General features: G+C 40.6%; 2 protein-coding genes across 2 annotated transcripts; both read left to right on the top strand.

The window, feature by feature from the left end:
- The first annotated feature begins 6,431 nt into the window (after positions 1-6,431).
- LOC129773582 (uncharacterized protein K02A2.6-like) lies at positions 6,432-7,334 on the top strand. The gene has a single exon (XM_055777211.1). It carries the CDS (start codon positions 6,432-6,434, stop codon positions 7,332-7,334), a length of 903 nt encoding a protein of 300 aa, XP_055633186.1.
- Positions 7,335-8,523: 1,189 nt separating this feature from the next.
- On the top strand, positions 8,524-9,561 carry LOC129773581 (uncharacterized protein K02A2.6-like). The gene has a single exon (XM_055777210.1). The coding sequence runs from the start codon at positions 8,524-8,526 to the stop codon at positions 9,559-9,561; it is 1,038 nt and encodes a 345-aa protein (XP_055633185.1).
- The last annotated feature ends 6,217 nt before the right edge of the window (positions 9,562-15,778 follow it).

Genomic DNA, 15,778 nt, shown 5'->3' with positions numbered 1-15,778 from the left:
CGAATACTGACCGGCAACCCAACTCGCGTCGTAAGGTCGGCGTGTATCGATCGCCGACAGGGGGAGTCTGCCGTACAATAGAAACACTAATTTCTGCATTACTCGAGAATTAATCAAGCAAAAAAAAACAAATTTGGCATGTCATGTAACGGAGAAACATGTTATTTTCAAGTGGTTGAAAAATCTTGAACGAGAATTGTGTCTGAAAATAATATGATATTATAATGTCGAGTTTTGGTAGAAGCTAATTCCAAATTATTAACATATTCCAATTTTTAAATCACCACTGCTTTTATTTTGAACACAACTGTATGTTCAGAAGTAATATTTTTTTTTGCATTGTGTACCAGTACTGTCGAAAGGAAGCGCTTTTTGTAATAAAAGCAGCAGTATGAATTTTATTTATTTAGATTCACGCTTGGTTTACAATGTTAGAGAATTGAGTAACTGAAATATGTTGAATTTTGGCTTAAGAAAGAAATAGCCTGTTTCATGATTCAGGACCCCCAGGTGTTTCAGTTCTCGCTTCGAATTTATCGAATGCTCCCCAATAATGAATTCCGTCCGCTGCATCGCCTCGTGGTTACTGGCGATCAGCATTTCCGTCTTATGGTGGGCTATCTGCCATTTCACGCTTTGCATCCAACATCCGATCATGTCAATCGACTCAGTCACCAGTATTTCAACTCGTTTCCAAAATAACGAACCCAATCAGGGTTGCCAACTATAATTTTTAAAAATCAGGAAGAATGAAAATAAAAATTCGGACAAATCAGGATAGCTCATAATGGGTTGTCCGAAAAGTTAATGTCGATTTTTGAGAAAACAAAAACATAATGTTCAATCAATGCATTATAATTTAATTTTATATCCATAGTTCTGTTTCACAATCTTTAGCCATCTTTCACACATCTTAAATATTCCATCCGCCCAGAACATGTTTGCTTCCTCGTCTAAAACTGCTGCGATCCATATATGTGAGAAATAAGTTGCTTGTCATATTACAGAATCCATACCAAATCCCACCAGAAACAGAGTATATCTTTCTTCTGGCGAAGACCGGATATACAAAAGAATCAATAAACATGGTATAAATCCTCGCATAAGCGGAAATGCTAGTGTTTCGCCTAACCTTTTGATCGTTTGTATTTTTTTCGAAAAACCTACAGCATCCCTACAGTCAATTTCAGAGAAATCAATATTCAAATTTTTACTGAATTCATCGTCCATGCTTTGGAATGATATGCTTTACTCAACAAATGAGGAAAGCATATCAGCAGTGCAAGACTTATTGAATTTTTACTAATGTTTATGATATTTTGTACGGTTATAGATATATTTACCATAGTCCCATCATTACAGTTGATTCTATTTTAATCAGACGAACAAATCACATATAATTTTTTTTTATATTGACTGTGGATTTAAAAATTTTCCCTTGAGTAATATACTCCGTATTTCTACATTAATAACTCTGAGGATACATCTACATACACATTATCATCAATAAGGCAATGTTGTTCTTCAACTTTATCTCGTTGTAACTTCATAAATTCGTCAGACAATCTGGCTTCATGAAATTTTCTAGCACCCATATATATCTGCTAGTGCACTTTCTAGCACTAGCAGATATATATGGGTGCGAACTGGAGAACTATCATGACAGAAAACTTTGACATGTAAACCAGTATATTTATTATGATTAATGTAAAGAGTACAGAAATCAGGAAAAATCAGGATCATTTCAGAAAAATCAGGATAAATTGAGTGTTCGTCAGGATATCAGGGAGCGTGCTAAAAAGTCTGGGAAATCCTGAAAAATCAAGAAGGTTGGCATCTCTGGTGGCACCCATTATCCGAGTTTCTAGATCTTCACCATGGCTTTCGAACGATGGTCATTGACCGCTTCTTTCTTCAAATATTTTTAAGTTAAATGTCAAATGAAAAAATGACATGTATGTCAAATCGAAGGAATGGATACAAACCTGTTAGCAACATTTAATACATCAATCGGATAATACCAACTGGCACACCTGGTAATTGAAATCGTCGATGGTAATCATCATTTAAGCACCATTTTGATTGCTCGATAGACTAACTGTGCAAACTTCTTGGAACCATCTGGATAAGGCTTAACCCTTTAGGAGACCGTGGAAATTAGGCAAACAGCTGAAAAAATTGGTGACAATATAGTTGCCACTGCCCGTCAACCCCAAAAAAAACTGTTTGCCGTTATAATATTTCTAGTGCAGCGAATAAAACCGTTTTTTTATATAGAGTTTCAAAGAAAAAAAATTTGAATTTTTCATCAAATACACCATTCATTTTATTGGAAAAACTACATGATCTTACATAGCGGATCCTTAATAGTACGTTTACAGTGAAAAACTCATCAATTTGTTGCATTTGCAACTAATTTAAACATAATTGTCTGCCGACGCTCTAAAGTCGTAGTTTTGTTACATAAAAATTACTCCCAAATAATTATCGTATATTTTTAGCAGCCCAAAAAAAAGAGTATTACCAGATACAGTTAGAAGTTTGGTTAAGTAAAATATTGGAATAATATTCCAAGTACAGCGAAAAAAGTATCTTCCGTGGGTGACAATATAGTTGCCACGGCCTTATAAAGGGTTAATGTAAAAGATAGTTCGATGTATGGGTGCCACAGTAGTTAAGGAAAAGAGTCTCATGGCCAAATTTTCATCTGCGAATCGCCGTTGAATTGAAATATGATCGACCTATGTCTGGAGAGGATGACTGATGATGAATAGTGGGTTACTTTCGACCACGACAGGTTGTGTCCACGGTGAATAATTTTGTTGATAAAAATTCTCACCAAGAGAAGCTTGTGAACATCGTTTGCCCCGTTTTATTGTCAATAGGGATGAGAAATTCTACAAAATAAGCAAATTGCAATTACCTTAAAAATGGCAACAAGTTATAGAACAAAAAGGCGTGCATTTCGTCTAAATCGAATTATTCTAACTATGCTAAAAAAAAACTTGAAATGTACGTAAAAATAATATTTTTTCTCCAACGTCGCTATTAATCCCTGTTTCAAGTCGGAAAAAGAGAAAATCAATTTCCCCATTTTAACAGACCTCAAACAACGCTCGACTAAAGACAATAAATAGTCGCCACTAGCTACAGTTCCCGGACCCAATTAACAATCAGGTCTTAACAAGTGTTTTCTTACACTTCCCCGACAAGACTTCGAAGTGGCTGATGTTTTTTTTTTTGTCTTGTTACAACTGATAAGCGATTGAAGGCAGTGAAGCATGATAATTGAGTGTTCGATCACATTCTATAGTGTTACCGACAAAAGGGTTATCGCAAAAAAAGGTCAACTTTTTTTTTAATTTCATTCTTCCCAAATCAGTTTTGGGGCGCTCAAGGAACGGTTCATCAAACAACGTTGCCCAATCTTAAGTGTGTTTGGAGTAATGTCAACGAGTCATGTTTTTTGTCATTTCAAAAGTTATAATTGGTCGATCAGCTGCGGCGCTTTGCTTTGGGCGGCAAGTCGCTTTGATCACTGAGCACGCTATTAGCATGACTCATTGATTAATACTCAGCTTATCTACTCAAATTCAGTTTCATTGCACATTCTAACTCAAATGAATGTGGGAAATACTGCTTCTTGGAATCAAACAAACAAAAGATCAGGGCTGGATTTGATTACAATTACAATCCCGGGTCAAATTTATCGCCGCAACCGCAGTAACCGATCGGCCCCTTTCGTAATTACATCTTCATTACACCGGCCAAGATAGGAGCGAAATGCGCTAAACTGAATCCCTGCCGAGTTGGGAGTAAATTAAATTACAATTTCAATTGACCTTCCCCACCACGAAAACCGCATGAGACGACGGAATGCAGTTATTGCCTCGTTCGGTTCGCTGCGGTAACTTAGTTGCCAACTTGCGCGACGCCTAGGAATCGATTCTGTCCGGGTGCCCGCAGTTCCACAAAACTCTCCCGAGTGTGCCGCGTAGTGAAACACCGCATTTTACCGCATGCGAACATATCATCTGCGCGGGCTTTTATAAAACAATATCAATAAATTTTCGCCGCCATTAGGGATGCCTTTCGCGGCTTCGTACCGATAGTCTTGGGTGCGATTTTACCCCCATCGATACTGTGAGGCGAGGCTAGGGGAGAAGTTGGGCTGGGTCCCAGTGGAGGATTCATACCTACATCAGACAGCGCTGGGGAAAGGTAGATAGTATCAGTTTTAATGGTGATGCATATTTTTGCCCTCCGTTCGATCCAACAGAGAGCATTAAATTCAAATAAGTCCAAATAGACAAATCGTTCCCATTACTCATCGATGCGTGTGTGTGGAGAGTGATATTGTGTTGATATGGTTGTGAGTGATGGAAGGCTTCGAAGCGAGTTGTAATTGATTCATTTGAAAGCTTTTCTAGGACAAATAAATAGTAAACAAAGAAATTTATTTGATGACACTTTAGATTAACTTTATACCAACTCGTCCTAATTCTACATCTGACGTCTAACTCAGTTGCAATTTTTTCGAACAAACATGAAGAAGTTTGTTGTAAGAAAAACTCTTTTCTTGTAGAAGTGCCCATCTTTCGATATATGGACTTATTAGTTATTGAATGGGCTATTCACATTTTCTTAAGAATTTCTTCATCACACGGCACACATTGTTGTTGTATATATGCGTTGCCATGGGTAGACTGACTTACTTGTGAAATGTGGAATAATTATGGTGGTGCAACAAATATATACTCGCCTGTGGACTGTAGGGTATCGCATAATATTCCCTTTAACAATTTGGTCTTATTATATTTATGTTCTGTATATTTTCAGATAAGCGTGCATGGACGGAAAAAGCAACAGGACGAAAGAAGAAGTTCGACGTTGACAGATAGACAGATTGTTTTTGAGTGTGGTGGAATTGACTAGGGGCATAGTGCTAGTACATAAATGTATGAAATTCTGCATTGAAGAGCCTAATGGCTGCTATAAAGCTAAACTTGATACATAGTGCTAGAGTGCCTAGAATCAAGTTATAATGTTCAGTGCTAGAGTGCCTGGATGGTTTTAATAACTAGAGCTAGAGTCCTAGAATCACGTTATAGTAGTATTCAGTGCTAGAGTGCCTGTATATTCACAAACAAAAATACTAGAGCTAGAGTGCCTAGAAATTGATTATGTAAAGTCTAGTGCTAGAGAGCCTAGATATAAATGATCGTAATATTTTGTGCTAGAGCACCTGAGTATGAAACTAGAGCTAGAGTGCCTAGAAACAATTATGTAGAATCTAGTGCATTAATATTCTCTTCTTAATGCCAGAAAACAGAAAATAGAGAGTGCTTCAATATATAAAAAATCATTTAAAGCTATAGTGCTTTAAATCTATCTAATTATAATCTCGTTTTGCAGATGGATGAGAATCGTCCGTTGCCAATGTTTAGGTGCGTGCAGATAGAGACCGCAAAACTGGCCAAAGAGTGGCAAGATTGGAAAGGGTCTCTACAATGCTATTTTGATTCATATAACATCACCGACCAGAAAACTATGCGTGCCAAAATGCTGCACCTTGGAGGAACCCAGCTACAGAAGTTTTTTCGAAGCCTTGAAGGCACCGAAGAGTTTTCGATGGTTCTAATTGAAACATCATGGTTCGATGTAGCAATCGAGAGATTGGATGCGTTTTTCAAACCGCGTAAGCAAGACGTGCTCGAAAGACACAAATTGCGCAATATGAAGCAGGGTGTCAACGAACGTTTCGCACATTTCGTTCTACGTTTGCGACAGCAACTGATGGATTGTGGTTTGGATAAATATTCTAACGAGATAAGAAAGGTGATGGAGGAAATAATGTTAATAGACGTAATTGTCGAGGGTTGTTCTTGCTCAGAGCTTCGCCGGAAGATCTTAGAACGAGACCAGTCACTCTCCGAGATTGAAGTTTTAGGCGAGCTTTTAGAAAGCGTGCGCATCCAAGAGAAAGAGTTAAATAACGAGAGTTCACAGGCTCATGGCAGTTCGGTGGAGGTTCATAGAATCCAAGAGCAAGGCAAAGCTAGAAATTATCGCAAGCAAAGTCGTTTCAACAAACGTTTCACCCCGACTAATACCATTAGTGATAATAAAGAGGACAACACGAAGTGTTTTGCATGTGGACGATATGGGCACATCTCCAACACTCCTTTGTGTCCGGCGAAAGGACAGGTTTGCCACAAGTGTCAAAGACCCAATCATTTTGCGAAGTTTTGCCGAAAGCGCCCTGATTCAGCTGTACAGATACGGAATAAAGTTCGAGCTATTACTGATAATACACCATCAAGCCCCGTCAAGGATGAGTCACTGATTGTCCGGGGAAAGTGTACTACAGTTTTTACACCGGAAACGACACGAATGTAATCATTTGTCAACTAGGAGGCATCGACACGGAGATGTTCGTCGATTCAGGATCGGAAGCGAATTTAATCACCGTTCAAACCTGGGATTTTCTCAGGGCCAACGAAATCAATGTTCAAGAATGCGTAAGAGGAAGCAACAGAATCTTGAAAGCGTACGGCAATGATACTCCGTTGAAAATTTTAGGATTTTTTAAGACCATCGTGAAAGTAGGATCTCGTTCAGTTGAAGCAGAGTTTTTCGTAGTATCAGGCGGTCAGCGTAATTTGTTGGGCGATACTACTTCTAAGCAACTTGGTGTTTTAAAAGTTGGCCATGGAGTGAATCAGGTGATGAATAGAGACGATGCAAATATGCCGTTTTCGAAAATAGTTGATGTACGTGTGCATATCAAGATGAATCCAGAAATCACTCCATGTTTCCAACCGTTGCGACGCATTTCTATCCCTATGGAAGTGGCTGTGAATAAAAAGCTAGAGGAACTGCTGAGAAGAGATATAATTGAAGCGAAGAAGGGACCTGCTACGTGGGTATCGCCACTGGTGGTAGCCAAAAAAATAAATGGAGATATACGTTTTTGTGTGGATTTGCGGCGCGTCAACCAAGCTGTGATCCGAGATCGACATCCGATGCCTATCATCGAGGAAATTTTGATGAGAATTGGAAAAGGGGAATTGTGGACCGTTTTGGACATAAAAGATGCATTTTTTCTGCTAGAGCTGGATGATGAAACGCGAGACATCATGACTTTTATCACTCATCGTGGTTTATACCGCTTTAAACGCCTGCCTTTAGGTTTGGTTTCAGTGCCCGAGATTTTTCAAAAGGCAATGGACGAAATTCTTGCCGATTGCGAAGGCTGCTATTGGTATCTGGATGATGTAGTGGTAGAAGGGAGCACTGTGGAGGAGCATGATGCTCGTTTGAACAAGGTATAGTAATGGTTTTATTTTCATTTTATCTTGTTATCTTATGAATCAATTGTAAAACTAAAGAGGATTTAAATAAATGAAATAAAAATATCTATAACACTACAGGTACTACTGAGATTTAAAGAAAAATGTGTGATTTTAAATCAAGAAAAATGCCAATTTCGTGTAACGCAACTAGATTTCCTTGGATACAAAATCAGGCAGCAAGGAATTCTTCCTTCAGATTCCAAACGAGATGCAGTTATGGGATTCAGAATTCCTGAAAATGAAAGCGAAGTAAGATCGTTTTTAGGTCTAGCGAATTACATGGGAAAATTTATACCTAATTTGGCTACAATTGACGAACCACTCAGGAGACTAACGCAAAAAAGGGGTTGTTTTTGTTTGGGGTGAGTCTGAACAATCAGCGTTTCTAGAGATAAAGTCCAAAATAGCAAAAGCGGATTGTCTGGGATTCTACAAGCTAGAAGATGAAACCTCACTAATGGCCGATGCAAGTCCTTAAGCTCTCGGGGCAGTTCTGATACAAACAAACAATCAAAACGAATCACGTGTAATCGGATTTGCTTCAAAATCGTTGACCGATACAGAAAGAAGGTATTGCCAGTCTGAAAAAGAAGCCCTTGCATTAGTATGGGTAGTTGAACGTTTTCAAACGTACTTGATCGGGAGAATGTTTAACCTTTTAACAGACTGTAAGGCTCTTACCTACCTTTTTACGCCGACATCACGTCCTTGTGCTCGTATTGAGAAATGGGTACTGCGACTTCAGGGTTTCCAGTATAAAATTTCGTACATATCCGGTAATTTGAATATAGCTGATGTACTGTCGCGACTCTCGACCCTCCCATCGAAACCATTTGATGAAACCGAAGAGCTACTGGTGAACGAGATTGCTATGAATGCTGCAATAGCGGTGGCTCTGAAGTGGCTGGATTGAAAAAATGCTAGTCATGGAGACAAACAGATAATCGATGTTTTTGATGCTCTCGAAACTGGTTGTGCCGATCAGCTTCCGCTAGTATACAGATCATCATTCAGCGAGTTCTGTAGAGTAGATGACGTACTACTCAGAGGTGACCGCATCGTAATACCGGAAAAGTTACAGTATCAGGTAGTTCAGATAGCACATGAAGGGCACCCTGGAATTAGAATCATGAAAGCTCATTTGCGCACACATGTCTGGTGGTCCAAAATGGACAATCAAGTTGAAAATTTTGTTAAGGCTTGTCGTGGATGTACCTTGGTGTCTGCTCCAAATCCACCGGAACCGTTAGTCAGAAAAGAACTACCAACCCAGCCTTGGCAACAAATCGCAATTGATTATTTAGGGCCACTGCCGGAAGGGGAAAGTCTCCTGGTTATTATAGACTATTATAGTAGATATCTTGAAGTCATTGAAATGAACAACATCACTACAACATCTACCATTAAAGAGCTACTGACTGTATTTTCTCGTTATGGTGTCCCGGAAATGCTTCGCGCAGATAACGGCCCTCAATTCAACTCGGATGAGTTTGAACGGTTTTGCACGGAGTATGAAATTAATTTGGAACGAACAATACCGTATTGGCCGCAGATGAACGGCGAGGTCGAACGTCAAAACCGTTCAATTTTGGAAAGATTACGTATAGCACAAGAGTTGGGAAAGGACTGGCGAGTTGAGCTTCGGAAATATCTGATGATGTATCATGCTACCGCTCATTTAGCGACTGGCAAAGCACCCATGGAATTGATGTTTGGAAGGAAAATGCGAACAAAACTCCCAGTTGTTCCAAGTATCGCGGTTGAATATGAAGAAGTGAGGGATAGAGATTCAGTCGAAAAAGAAAAAGGTAAGCGGTATGCAGACAAGAAACGGCGAGCTAAACTTAGCGGTATTAAAGCTGGAGATCAGGTCCTGGTCAAGAGAACGAAAAAGGACCACAAACTGAATACAGATTATTCTCCAGAAGTTTTTGATGTCGTCAGGAAAGAAGGAACCGATGTCACTATCCGCTCTACATCATCGGGAAAACAATTTCGTAGAAGCGCAGCTCATCTGAAGGTTATTCCCGGAAACAATATTGAAATAATTGAGAACACGCAGGAAAACCAGAATCTGAACGGAGAAGTCTCTGAAGGCGAAGTTGTTGAAAGTGCAGAACCTGATGAAGCTGATGAGGTTCGCGTAGAAACCAGATCAAAGCGAGTTAGGGTAGAATCTTCAAGGCTACAAGACTATGTGGCGTAATGAACAACTCATTTAAAGGAAGGTAGGGATGTAGGGTATCGCATAATATTCCCTTTAACAATTTGGTCTTATTATATTTAAGTTCTGTATATTTTCAGATAAGCGTGCATGGACGGAAAAAGCAACAGGACGAAAGAAGAAGTTCGGCGTTGACAGATAGACACGAGGATTCGAGAAACACAGAAGTTATATATTTTGAACACGAATAATAAAGCGCGATTCTGAAACATATTCCGTTATTTATTGATATCCTATTATTATCGGTATAATATACGCTATATGGGCGAGTGTCTGTCAACTGTGAAAAAAACACTGTCTCCGCCCAGATAGGTATCTGAGCAGAATTCCAGAGTAACGTTGAGGATAGACTGGCTACCCGAATAGTGATAAGAGATGAGATGATGAGATCGAATATAGTCAAGGCGCAATCTATACTGATCGATGGTTTATTTGCAACTGAACATTGTTCTGAACATATCGTGCCCTTTTATATGAACGGTCCCATAGTCATTCTTTGTTTGGATTGCGTCTGGCATATTCGCTATAACAAAATTACTCATTGTATAGCGGGTCCGTACTCCACCTGTTTCTATCACATGACAATTCTCTGGGTTTTGTTTGTGTGTTGTGATTGTTTACATGTTGTTTTGTTGTTATTCTTGTTTTGTGCTGTGGTAAGTATTATGTGTAGTACAATTAATCAGTATTCTTTCTAGGTGATTGTTCCTAGTAAACGAGGTAAGTGAGAATAAATATTCTTATATAAATAATGTACGTATCGGTCTTCCTTTCCAGGCGCGGATTCAGAACCTTTATCGCGGATTCTATTGTTTGTGGTTTTTGTTTTTAGTAATTCTATTTTTGTATAAAGTGATGTATTAATAAATTTTGTGTAACGATCGAAAGGGTGTTTTTTTCTTGACTATTCGGTCTGGTTCGTAATGACTACCGCGATAGCGTTTGTGATGAATTCTCGGCGCAATGCATACATGAAAAAAATTGCCACATATGACCAGCCCATGTATTATTCTCGCGAGGGTAAGAATGAATCATCAGCCGACCATCTTCCAAATCTATTTTGAGATAGTATCCGTTGCGATAAACAATTTATTTGAATAAAATAATTTCGTAGTCCTACGACAACAATGTGGTTGTGTCTTGTGTAGAAACTCCTATAAAATATTTCTTTATATTTTTGAAGTCATTCATAACAACCAAGAATATGTATATGGAAGGATTTCTCGAATTTCTCATTATTTAACGAATTAAAGCTATTTTCTAATCGATATCTAATCTTCTGGTACGACCTTGACTCAAAAAAAAAGTGGCCTGACACTGGGGTTGATTTTTTGTAAGTGTTGCGTACGCCCCTTATGCGACGCCGTACTTACTAGGGTATCGCATTAACGGGAGACATATTATAAAAAAAAAAAAAGTAAAATATTTAAACGGTTTAATGTACTAAAAGCTAGAAAATAATTAGGCAAGTAGTAAAATAAAATCGCGGCGCACAACGGATTTCCATTATCCACAGTTAGTTGTTTCATCATATGCCCACGATTTTATTTTAGTCTCATCATTGCCGTAGATTAATGAAGGAAGGGATGTGATAACTACTAACTGCTACTAGCCTAATTATTTTCTAGCTTTTAGTACATTAAACCGTTCAACCTAAAAAAAAAGTTTTTAGTGCATTATCTGTATGATTAGTATACTTCTCTACAATAATACCATTCAACTTTTATTTTTTTTTTATTTTTTACCTAATTTTCTTCGGAATATTTTGATGTTGTACTGTATTCTATTAGTCAAATCATTTCATTCGATACCAATATTGAGGGGGTAACAAAAAAATACATACACCTTTTTGAATTCATGTTGTTGATAATGTAGTGTTTTCTCCACGTCAAATTGGAAGCCGAATTGGATTTTTCAAGATAATGGAATACACAGTATTATAATGGCAGCAGAGATAAAGGCTTGTTCCAAATTTCAGATCAATAAGTCAAAAGGTACAGGGTCAAATTTTTATTAATGTGGGACAACCCTACAGACATACGAACATGCATACAAACAGGCCAAGTTGAATGAAACTGTTTGAAAAATAATTAGATATTTTGTTACAGCGGCCATCTTGGAATTGAATTTTCCATAAATAGCTGTGATCTACTACTCAAGCTCAAGCTTCTTCACTTGATACCCATTTTGATGGTGTTTGTTTTGAGAAAATATGTAATCCGCCATTTTGTGGTGGCTGCTACTTTGGATTTGCATTTTTCATAAATAACTGTGTTCTACTAGTTAATCTCTTTAATTTGATACCCATATTGATGGAGTTTTAAGAAAATATCAAGGTGTGTTCCAAGTTTCAGATCAATCAGTTAACAGGAAGGGGTTCAAATTTCTATTAATGTGGTAAAGCGCTACAAACAAACATGTTACAAACATACAAACATACAAACATAAAAACATAAAAACATAAAAACATAAAAACATAAAAACATACAAACATACAAACATACAAACATACAAACATACAAACATACAAACATACAAACATACAAACATACAAACATACAAACATACAAACATACAAACATACAAACATACAAACATACAAACATACAAACATACAAACATACAAACATACAAACATACAAACATACAAACATACAAACATACAAACATACAAACATACAAACATACAAACATACAAACATACAAACATACAAACATACAAACATACAAACATACAAACATACAAACATACAAACATACAAACATACAAACATACAAACATACAAACATACAAACATACAAACATACAAACATACAAACATACAAACATACAAACATACAAACATACAAACATACAAACATACAAACATACAACAGCCGTGGAGTTGCCGGCCTAGAATAGCACTTCGGGTCTTGGTCCCTGTCCCTGTCGTATGAGGCGACTTATCGGGTGACAACGCGAGTAAGGGCGCGGTAAAGCCTATTGGAGATTGCACGGGGGAAATACCGTGTACAGGAGCAACACAAGGAGTGCCAAGCACATCAGGATCGACGCCAGTAAGATCCTGATTACGACATACTGGTTACGACATGGAAAATGGACACGTTACGGAAACGATTTCAACACGACGCTGAAGGCTGACAGTCGTACTATCCTGTTCCCTGAGTAAGGAAGAGTGACACCTTCCTGAAACGGCGTGTGGGCTAATAGTGCGATTGCCCCCGTCCCGGTAATAACTTGGCAAGTCTTCGGGTACGTTCGATGCTCGTCTAGGCTCAGGCACTAGGTACTAGGCGTCAGATGTCACATTCCTGACTTGCGCTGATCTGGCTCTGAACACGGTCCCCATGAAGGACCGTGTCAACCCCTGCATGGCCTCACTGCTTGCATAGATAACCATGGGATCACTGATAGCGACTATGTACAACGAGCGGAGATAGCGGCCCGAAGTTGGGACCCAACAGACATGAATACCTTCGAACAATTCAACAGACGAAACGACGGGAATGAAGACACACCAACAGGAGAGGCGAGCGTGTTCGCAAGGAGCGGTAAGCTCCAGAGATCACCAATTCGCAACCAGACAGCCATAGCGAATCCTACAGGACACCAACAGGATCCACAACAAGGAGAGAGTAGCCTGATACAAGTGCTAACGCATAAAACCAACACCACCACTTCTTTAGAAGGGCTGCAGGTCGGGAGGTCAAGCTTGATGGAGGTCAAGAAAAAAGTGAATGAACTCTACGAGTTCATTAAGGACAAAAACAATGTCCATACTAAGATAAAACATTTAGTCACAAGCATCAAATCGGCCGTTACGGCTGCTGACCGTGAACAGAAGGAGATGATCACGCGAGCAGAGGTTGTCGAAAAAGCACTCGCTGAAGCAAGGGTGAAGATGTCCGTCGAGATACAGGAGACGCCGAAGACGCCACGAAATCCACGATCGGACAAAAGGAAGAGGGATACCCCAGGGGATGAAGAAGACCTGAAGAAGGTTAAAAATGATAACCTGGGAAACAAAAAGGAAGGTGAAGGCAGTGGATGGCGCACTGTCGAAAAACAGACGGAGAAACGAAAGAAGAAAGAAGAAAAGAAGAAAGGGGTGCAGGAGACAAAAAAACCTAGGCCCCGACGCGAGCGTAGTAAGGGAGAGGCCCTGATCGTCGAGGTGAAGGAAGGAGTGACTTATGCATCACTCCTACGGAAAGTGAGGGACGATCCGGAGTTGAAAGAACTGGGAGAGAAGGTGGTGAAAACCAGGCGTACCCAGAAAGGAGAGATGCTCTTCGAGCTCAAGAGGGATCCGGCGGTCAAAAGTTCAGCCTTCAAGGAACTGGTTGCGAAGTCGCTCGGTGAGGAAGTGAAGGTGAGGGCTCTTTCCCAGGAATCAGTGGTCGAATGCAGAAATCTGGATGAAATCACGACAGACGAGGAGCTAAGGCGCGAGTTGATAGAACAGTGTAAGCTGGACAATACACCAATGACGATCCGTATGAGGAAGGCGTATGGTGGTACGCAGACGGCGTCGATACGGCTCTCAACAGTCGCAGCCAATAAGATGGTAGAAACGACCAAAATAAAAGTTGGCTGGTCGGTTTGCTCGCTGAAGATGGTGCCCCGGGTGACCAAGCGGATGGAGCGATGCTTCCAGTGCATGGGCTTTGGACATCAGGCAAGAAGCTGCACAGGCCCCGACAGGTCTGAACTGTGCAGGAGATGCGGTGAGAAAGGGCACGTTGCGAGAGACTGCACGAAGCAACCGAAATGCCTGCTCTGCAAACCAGAGAACGGCAGCGACCATGCGACAGGAAGCTTCAAGTGTCCCTCGTATAAGAAGGCGTTAGCAGAATCGCAGTAACGGAGATAATTCAGATCAATCTGAACCATTGCAACACAGCTCAGCAACTGTTGTGGCAGTCGACAACAGAGACAAAATGCGACGTTGCAATCATAGCGGAGCCGTACCGAGTACCCCGTTATAACGGCAGCTGGGCGACGGATAGTTTAGGGATTGCTGCAATACAGGTGATGGGCAGATATCCTATCCAGGAAGTGGTTGGAGGTTCACATGAAGGTTTCGTAATCGCCAAAATTAATGGAATTTTCATGTGTAGTTGCTACGCACCCCCGAGATGGACAACTGATCAATTTCACCAGATGCTAGACGCAATGACCGAGGAACTAATTGGTAGAACACCGATCGTCATTGGAAGCGACTTCAACGCCTGGGCGGTGGAGTGAGGAAGTAGATGCACCAACATCAGAGGGTACAGTCTACTGGAAGCTCTAGCAAAGCTGGAAGTAACGTTACTGAACGAAGGTACCACCAGCACTTTCCGGAAAGATGGGCGCGAATCCATCATCGACGTTACTTTTTGCAGTCCGTCGCTGTTGGAGAGTACGGAGTGGAAAGTGTGCGAGTCGTATACGCACAGTGATCACCAGGCGATCCGGTACAGAATCGGTCAGAGAAACCACGTGAGAGTTCGGAGGACAACAAGCTGTGAGCGGAAGTGGAAGACGAATGCTTTCGACAAGGACCTTTTCGTCGAAGCACTTCGTCTAGATAGCGGAGTTTCAGATTGGAACGCAGAAAAGTTGACAGATCTACTGGTGAGAGCATGCGACACTACCATGCTGAGGAAAGTTGCACCAAAAAATGGAAGACGCCCAGCTTACTGGTGGAACGACTCTCTCCGCAACCTTCGCGCTAGCTGTCTTCGAGCCAGAAGACGCGCTCAGAGAGCACGAAACAGTGCTGATAGAGAGGAACGTAATACGGTGTACCGAGCAGCTAGAGCCGCCTTGAAACGGGAAATTACAATGAGCAAAGCGAACTGTTTTAAGGAGCTGTGCCGAGAGGCAGATGCCAACCCATGGGGCAACGCGTATCGAGTCGTGATGGCGAAGATCAGAGGACCTGTGACGCCCGTCGAATCGTGTCCCGAGAAGCTGAAGGTCATTGTGGAGGGTTTATTTCCGATGCATGATCCTACGATATGGCCACCGACACCGTACGCCGAAATAGCTACCGAACGTTCTCAAGTTTCCAATGAAGAACTGGTAGCAGTGGCGAAGAGACTGCAGGTAAAGAAAGCGCCCGGCCCCGACGGAATCCCCAACGCGGCCTTGAAAACGGCGATTCAGGCGTTCCCGGACATCTTCAGGATAGTGCTACAGAAATGCCTGGAT

This window comes from Toxorhynchites rutilus, chromosome 3 (assembly GCF_029784135.1).
Source record: "Toxorhynchites rutilus septentrionalis strain SRP chromosome 3, ASM2978413v1, whole genome shotgun sequence".
Lineage (NCBI taxonomy): Eukaryota > Metazoa > Arthropoda > Insecta > Diptera > Culicidae > Toxorhynchites > Toxorhynchites rutilus.
This window is presented reverse-complemented; position numbering and strand designations above follow the sequence as displayed.

Bases quoted from the DNA above. Each gene is read 5' to 3' on its own strand.
- LOC129773582 (XM_055777211.1), top strand. From the start codon at position 6,432: ATGTTCGTCGATTCAGGATCGGAAGCGAATTTAATCACCGTTCAAACC.
- LOC129773581 (XM_055777210.1), top strand. From the start codon at position 8,524: ATGGACAATCAAGTTGAAAATTTTGTTAAGGCTTGTCGTGGATGTACC.